General features: G+C 43.3%; 2 protein-coding genes across 12 annotated transcripts in view; both read left to right on the top strand.

Moving 5' to 3' along the window:
• LOC125956520 (kinesin-like protein KIF13A) overlaps positions 1-6,031 on the top strand; it is a 24,484-nt gene extending 18,453 nt beyond the window's left edge. For 9 of the 10 annotated variants that reach the window (XM_049688484.1, XM_049688485.1, XM_049688486.1 and 6 more), the window contains 5 exons: positions 1-69; positions 142-552; positions 620-756; positions 831-1,011; positions 1,080-6,031. The exon at positions 1-69 is cut by the window's left edge and continues 462 nt beyond it. In XM_049688484.1, the coding sequence (XP_049544441.1) occupies positions 1-69; positions 142-552; positions 620-756; positions 831-1,011; positions 1,080-1,147 (866 nt within the window). In that variant the 3' untranslated portion in view covers positions 1,148-6,031. The remainder of the gene's footprint in view (positions 70-141; positions 553-619; positions 757-830; positions 1,012-1,079) is intronic. The other variant, XR_007469189.1, reaches the window with a different exon arrangement.
• A 248-nt stretch (positions 6,032-6,279) lies between these two features.
• On the top strand, positions 6,280-7,007 carry LOC125955152 (uncharacterized). 2 transcript variants are annotated; one of them, XM_049686101.1, is made up of 3 exons: positions 6,280-6,301; positions 6,366-6,518; positions 6,588-7,007. In XM_049686101.1, exons 2-3 carry the CDS (start codon positions 6,404-6,406, stop codon positions 6,962-6,964), a joined length of 492 nt encoding a protein of 163 aa, XP_049542058.1. In that variant the 5' UTR covers positions 6,280-6,301; positions 6,366-6,403; the 3' UTR covers positions 6,965-7,007. The 2 variants fall into 2 exon arrangements, with proteins under 2 accessions (XP_049542058.1, XP_049542057.1); XM_049686100.1 differs by having other exon boundaries at positions 6,289-6,518; positions 6,588-7,006.
• The last annotated feature ends 493 nt before the right edge of the window (positions 7,008-7,500 follow it).

The raw sequence follows: 7,500 nt of genomic DNA on the forward strand, positions 1-7,500 counted from the left end.
TGTCATGCAGTAACCTCACCAACGATGATACCTATTCCATCCGATCACTCAGTGTCGGAGAAACACCTGGTAAGCATCGAAGTCGGATCGATTCTGTCATTTCCTTTTGGATTCGAAGTTAAGTATCTCTTTTTGTTGTAGAAACTATGTCACCGTCCAACAGAGGGCACGAACAAATCGCCTCTGGTACCACCATTGCCAAAGCAGAGGAAGAGTCATCGCCATCATTCGAAGCTACGATAAGCAACAATACCTTCAGTCCGTCGTCCGTCGACTTTTCGAAGCGTATTAATCCATTCATGAGGGATTCGAACTTCGAAACACCGAATAACACGAGTATTGCCGGCGAATCGGTTGGCGGAGAGATCGGTGTCACTGCCAGCGTTCCAGCTCATCAGGAAGAAGACGAGGGTCTTGGAGCGGAACAGCAACCCTCATCCGAGTCAACTGAAGGTGCAGCTGCTGCATCGACGACTATGAACGATTCGACACAACTCGTCGAAGCAAGTGACGAAAGTGATCCAAACACTTCGGCGATGAAAACTTCGGATGGTTGGTTAAGATTTTTTTGGAAGAATTGCCGTGCTATATACTCACTAATAATGATACCATTTTGCAGTAATGGAGAACAGTTTCTCTTCAACACACGGCAAGCATGAAATCATTCCAGAATGGGTATTGGTCGGTGAATCGGTGCTTATAAGACCATACAATACGAGTGGTGTAATTGCATACGTCGGTGGTACCCATTTCCAGGTAAGGGATTGCAGCTATAATACAAATTGGAGCAGAATCTCTAGGCTAACGATTACTGTTCTATTTACAAATAGGCCGGCACTTGGGTTGGAGTGGAGCTGGATACGCCAACGGGAAAGAATGACGGCACGGTGCAAAACATCCAGTATTTCGAGTGTCGACCGAAGCATGGCATCTTCGTGCGCGTCGACAAGCTGATCCTTGACAAACGGGGGCGTGCTATGCGTGAGCTGAAGAAGGCAGAGAAGATGAAAGGTTGGTTCTACAGGCGGTAGAGGGGTTCGATTTTTATTAACTTTAATCTCATCTGCTTTACTAAACAGCGGAACTAAGCAAGGGAGGTAAACCGATGAGCGCAGGCAGTGCGGTTGCTAACGGTCCGCGCAAATGATACGCGTTCAATCGTGGCCTCAGCACTGTGCAGTGTTCCTCGAGGCCTTTTACGGGTCGCAAACGGTTCGTACCGAAGTCGGCTTCCGTTGCTAACTTTAACCGTGGTAAGTAAATGTAGCCCAACCTGGTCAATGTTACACCACGGGTGAAGCGATGCCTCTCGCGTAATGAAGCACATTCCAGTTTCAAACAAAAAGAGCGTCGATGAAAGTGGCTACTAGCCTGTTTAATCTTCATCTAAACTTAGCCACAGTATGTTCAGCAACGGAGTTCAGCGGTGGAGAGCGGGTATCGAATTACGAAGAACGCTGGATCGAAAAGGCGGAGGATACTACGATGCGTAGCAAGACATCGAGATAGCACCGCTCGTAGAAACAGAAACAGTTGATTCCTTGATCTTGATCATCGAAGCAGTTGGCGAGTGTCAGATTTGTGTCCGTTCTATACACCGAATCGTAGTAAAATGTGGCTGCTTGGTAGCAAAACATAGGGACATCGTGCACGCACCAACATTCGTGTTGTAAATGCTTGACCATCTTCTTATCCGATCCTCTTTCTTACCTGTCTTGAATGTGAACAAATAGATATGCAGCAGTTTTCTTGGCTTTCACCATGGGCGGTAAGAGAGAGTATGCACAGCTTAACTAGTAAGAGATATCAAGCATAAGCGAGCGTTAAGCAAGCATACTTCGCCGTCACTATATATGAGCATAAATATCTTCAGTGTGTAAGCTACACCATCTCACCCATGCCCGTGTCCGATGGCAAGAGGCTAACCTACCGACCGATCCGCTATGAAAAATTGTGGCAGAAGCATTGCAGCGCAAACGTCTAGTTAGGATACACGAACACGCGTTGGTTCGCTACTCGTTACGATTTCGCCAAAGTATGTGGATATACATATATGTATGTATGATGCTCAATCACTCTAAACATGGTTCCGTCACAAATCACTCGCCACGGGTAGTGTAGAAGCTGTTCTCCGGCTGGACTATTTGAATCCGATTCCATCCCGCTTTCGATAGAACGTGCAACACCACGAGAGACTCTTGAAAAAATACACATTTTCGTCCGTTCAATATATGTGAACCTTTCTGTAGTAAACGAACGCGTGTTTTGTAGGAATGATAACACAAAATTTTCGAATGATAATTGTAGAGACACAGTGCTTGATAACGGAAAGTAGCCATTCTTGGACCCAGAATGATAGAGTAGACACTCGTAGTCAGTGGACTTATGATATTCGAAGCAATAGTTACCACGAACCAGTCTAGTATTCCGATCGGCAAATCTTTGTTTGCGTCCCTCTACACATTCTGTCGATTATTCGCAGTCCGCAGCGTTAGTGGTTAGTGCGTACGCGACCTTAGTTTCTGACGAGTCAACACACCGAGAGACGATTGCGGGGATGAATGCGGTAGAAATATTGAAACAAGTAAAGACGTCCTGCCAAGCAAACGTCCTGTCCTATTAGAAGGGAATCCGGTAGCCCGTAGCATAAATTCTTGAGAAAAACAATCCGATTTTGGGCATTCCAATCATTCCAATAGATGCTTTTACAGCTCAACATTGTCAATGTGGTATGTGTCGTATTGATAATAATGAGATAGAAAAACACACTTTTCCTTCACATCACGTGATTGCTAAGGCAGATTATATTCCATTCAATATTTCCAAACGAAACCTACAAAGAGATAGTGTTACAATCGACTCAATTGCTGAAGGAAACCGACGAAATGAATGCTTCGGTCGCTAAGAAGGCTATGTAGTGCTTAGCTGAACCGAAAGCAACATAAATGCGACATTCGGAACGAACGCGGAACCATCTTTGGTAACAAAGTCTACTATAATTGTCGAATGGTTTTTCTAGTGAGGAATTTGTGTTGGAGTGTTTTGCTAGTGGCTGTGGCAAGCTTACAAGCACGAAGCAGCCTAAAGCATGCCCAAAGCATTTCTAAATTTAACTTAAGGGGAAATGGCGATGGACACTGATTTCGTTGTAACACTGTCTCTTTTGGTTTTCCGTGGCAGCACACGTGACACCATGATATTGAAGATCACACTTAAACCAGCATATTACTCTTATCTAAGCATCATGAGCAAATTTTACCCTTTTCCCGGCAGTTTTCTTCTCCACCGGTATGGAAGATGCGTCGAGCTGTCGAGTGGTTGCGTAGTAGTAATATGGTCAGTAGGGCGAAGCCAGAAAATTGGTAATCAGCGAGGGTAGAAATGTGGATAACGAACTACCTTGAGCACATGTATTATGCAGGTCATTCCAAAATTATACGTCTGATAGCGAGGGAATTGCAGTACGGAGGAGGCTAGCGAAAACGTGGTAGCTGCGTTGACGATGGTACGATGTTGCTCATGGTAACAGAAAAGCAAATGCGAAGAATGTGCAATAAGAGGATCCGACGTCGAAAAGAAGTCTTTGGATTTATTTTTTCTCTACATTTTCATTTGGTTTTGCTGAACGAGCACGAGTATAACATCCGCGTTCTTCATTTATTGCAATACGTATTAGGAAAGGAATCGAGTGAAGACTAAACCCGTGAACCGAACAGCAATATATCAAAAACCCATGCCCGTGAACGCTACTTATGTAAGGGAAATGAACGTAGGATGTATCAAGGCGAGTTTTCTCTTGTGGTTTTCTCGGTTTACCGCCTCATATCCTCGATAGCGATGTTAGCTGTAACCTATTTTAAAAATAGAAAATTTATTGTGATTTAATTAAGCACAGAGGAAAGTCAGCAGAGAGGACGAAAGCGGATTGAAGTTACGCCTGGAGAGCGGGGCGTGTGATTTAGCTTTTGAGTGTATCCTGCGTGTGTGCGTGTATGTGTTTTGTATTTAGTTAAGTTAAAATATGTGTTGCCTCGTTCGCGCTCAAAATGTTGTGTATATGATTGTGATTTCTTTTCCTTTTTAATCAGAATGAGATTCATATCGCCGTGTAGGATATCAAAGAAGCGCCGTGTCGTGTGGTAATGTTAGCAATGGTGTGCTAGACCAGCGGAGCAGCATAAAGCAAGGCATATTATAAATGGATAACAACGGCCACGGTTCCTTCGTTAAAAACTCACACATGTTACAACTCACACACTCTTTGCACTAGCAGCTGAGGTAGCACTTGGCACAATTGATGCAGAGGCCAGCAGAATTTTCGCTTTGCTAAGCACGAAAACCACTCATAGACAGCGAAACAAAGTAGCTTACGACTGGTCAGCCACGTATCAAATCAAAAAAGCCAACCCCGTACAGAATTGGCGCATTCTAAACCTTCTACAATACGTGCGCGTTACGTGTTATGTTAATGTTTGTTTAGTTATGATTATTTTTAACTAATACTACAACAACAACAACTACTACTACAAACTAGCGAGGCGCTTTATTTAGAGTATAGACACTTTACTTTATGTAAATAATAAATCTATGGCTTTTACCGGAAGGTTGTTGATCATCAGAAGTAAAGAGAACTATTCATATCATTTCACGGCGAAATTCGGGTGCTCGGCCCAGTTCCACCGGATTTGTTTCGTGTTATGTTTATCCGCTTTCGCCGCCGACTATTTTCATCGCTTCAACGCAAGAGTGTGATTTCGTTAAGAGACTTCTTTCTTTCTCATATTCATTGTTGCTAGAGTCATAAAACCGCACTAACTTCCGTCTTATCTGGATTCTCGTGTTCTTATCCTGTGTGCGCGACGCAAAAAGGAGCTCTAGTAAGGAGTAATAAATAAAGTTGTGTAAAGTAACTGGGAGATGGTTGTCTTGGCTGGTTGGTTGATTGGTTATCGATCATCGAATCGTGGTGCACCATCCAAGTAAACAAAAGTCCGATGGAAATTTTTCCTAGTCCATAAGTAAGACAAACAAAAGCTCTAATAAAAATACCCCATTCCGTCGCACATCCCTCCTGCCCTGAGCGAAGAATAAAAAATATACAAAAATTATAATGATTGATATGGCCATTCGGGTAGCAAAAATAAATGAACAAACACAAAAGCAAAGAAATCTTTGAACAATTATCCCTTCTATGCAATCGTCAGCTAGCAGTAGATATAGGGATACCCGGATGAATCAGAGACAGAGAGAGAAAGAGAGAGAGAGAGAGCGGAAGTGCAACATTTATGATGAAGATAGAAAAAGAAAGAAACACAAATAGAAAAGAACACAAAACAACAAAAAAAGGCCAGTAATGGAAAACAAATTCAGCAAAATCTATTTTTCTAGACTAGTTATCAATATTTGTCGTATCGTGTGGCACAGCGTAGGCTGTGTGTGTGTGCATGCACGTTTATGTGTGTCAGAGGGACAGGTCCGTTGGAGATGCTGCTATTGTTGAAGGAGAGTAAAGTTTATTGATACAAAACACAGCTTGCTATAAATAAATGAAATTGAAAAAAGTCCACATACAAGACCACTTGGAGTGGAGTTAGCGCAATCGAAGCAACCATTGCCAGAGAGGGGACTTATTCAAAATATTGGGTGGTAAACGTATATTGAAACACAAAAAACACTCCTTCTCACTTTGGCACTCATTCATGGAACGAATGCTGGTCACACTGCAGAAAAGAGGGAAAGAATCGTCTAACAAAGATGCAGCAGAGCTACGAAAGATGGCACATCTAGTCATAAAAAGATCCTTATCACGTGGTGGGAAATTGATGGTGAGCTAAAGGAGAAAGAAAAGGGCGCCAACTCTCGAGGGAAGGGAAGAAAGTGTGCAAGCACAGGGCGGTCACATGGCGATTAGCATTATAATGCAAAACAACAAAACAAGAACATCAAACAAAAAACGAAACAAAGATTAATACTTATAATGAATACTGCTTATTATGTAATTATAATAAAAAAATAGTCGCGAGTCGAACACAGACCCACGTGGTGTTTTATTTCTTGATTTCTGTTTGTTGCCTAGCATAGCTGTGCAAGCAAAAACATGCGTGTTGCTGGGTGGTGATTTATTTACTCGGAAAACACCAAAAAAGGGAAAAACCTATTTTTGCGACTGACGAACTAAAGCACGCTTTAGATTGAACCCGGCTTCAGCAGGCGCTAAAAGACCGAGCATCGGGTGACCTTGAACCGTCAACTTTCAAGGCCAGGTTTGTTTACATCCATTGACATGGCGCTTTGAAGAACGGTTTGTGCGGAACACTGGTTATTCTTTTACCAACTTTTTGCATGAAATTGGGATGCTTTTGCAGATGAAATAGATTTTGGATTTATGAAGTGAAACGACCGAATGTTTGGTCTCCAGTTTTTGATGGCTGAACAACTCCAGAAAATCCGGGCGTTGGGATGTGAGGACGAATCGCTCTGCTTCGCGGCCTACCGAGTCTTCATTTACTTACAGCAAGGTAAGAAGGCAGTTCTAGTGGGTGGAGAAGAAGGTGGACATTACGCCCATCCTCTTTACCTCTCGGCAGAGAAAGGACTGATCGATGTACGGTACCAGTATGTGGACGATCTACGAACGCTTTACCTGACGGCCAAACGGGAGGCCACTGCGTTACCAGAGATCTACCTTCCAGTGCTATCTACGGTGGATCTCGATCTTGGCCAACTCGACCAGATTCGTAACACCATAGCGTCCTCGAGCGGAGACGTTGGAGATGCTGCCGTTGCTTCTGAGAGCCTTATCCTGGCCATCTGCGATCCCAGCTCGACGGTGCTACTGTACCGGCTGACGGGCGGCATAAAGAGCATTAATAGTAAACTTCCTTCCCGAGGCCAACTGCTGCGGCAAAGGCAACTACAGAAACCACCAAAGGTTGGGTTAAAGGCAGCTCCTAACAACAGTTGACGAGAAGGATGGGAAATAAAAGGCGTACGGATTTGAGTTTAAATAACCATTTTACATTGTATTGTTGTAGTAACCGATCGCAAACGCGAAATGTTCTTTCTTTTGTCTCTATCAAGGAGGAAGTGGTGTTGTCGATTTCCTGTTAGTACTTGGAAGCTGCTGGGCGTTCAGCCACACTATCGCTGCTGTATTATTTCGTGATCTCGTCTCTGAATCTCTCTCGTTTTCTGTTTTGTAGTTGGGTTAACGCATTTGCACTAAGATAACTGCACTCCTTGTTTATACAATAGTAAAAAAGAAATACCTCCAATCCTTACTTTTGCCATTTTTTTCTGTTTTCGCGCTATCTGCTGTGTGTTTCTCGTCGAAAAGTGAACCAAAAAATATGCTACTTAATTTAATTATTCATCTTCCTTCGCCCGTCGTTACGGCAACACGTACGTGCCACGAAACGGAGCAACCACATAAATATTTCGACTTTTTCTTCTGCTTCAATTCCCTACGCTTACTACGACCTTCTGCTTGCTGCGTGCTGT

The sequence above is a fragment of the Anopheles darlingi genome, chromosome 3 (genome assembly GCF_943734745.1).
Source record: "Anopheles darlingi chromosome 3, idAnoDarlMG_H_01, whole genome shotgun sequence".
Taxonomy (NCBI): domain Eukaryota; kingdom Metazoa; phylum Arthropoda; class Insecta; order Diptera; family Culicidae; genus Anopheles; species Anopheles darlingi.

What these genes read in the sequence shown, in the direction of transcription:
- LOC125955152 (XM_049686101.1), top strand. Translation starts at nt 6,404, where the DNA reads ATGTTTGGTCTCCAGTTTTTGATGGCTGAACAACTCCAGAAAATCCGG. An exon ending in CTTCATTTACTTACAGCAAG is followed by an intron (nt 6,519 to 6,587) that starts GTAAGAAGGCAG and finishes ACCTCTCGGCAG; the next exon opens with AGAAAGGACTGATCGATGTA.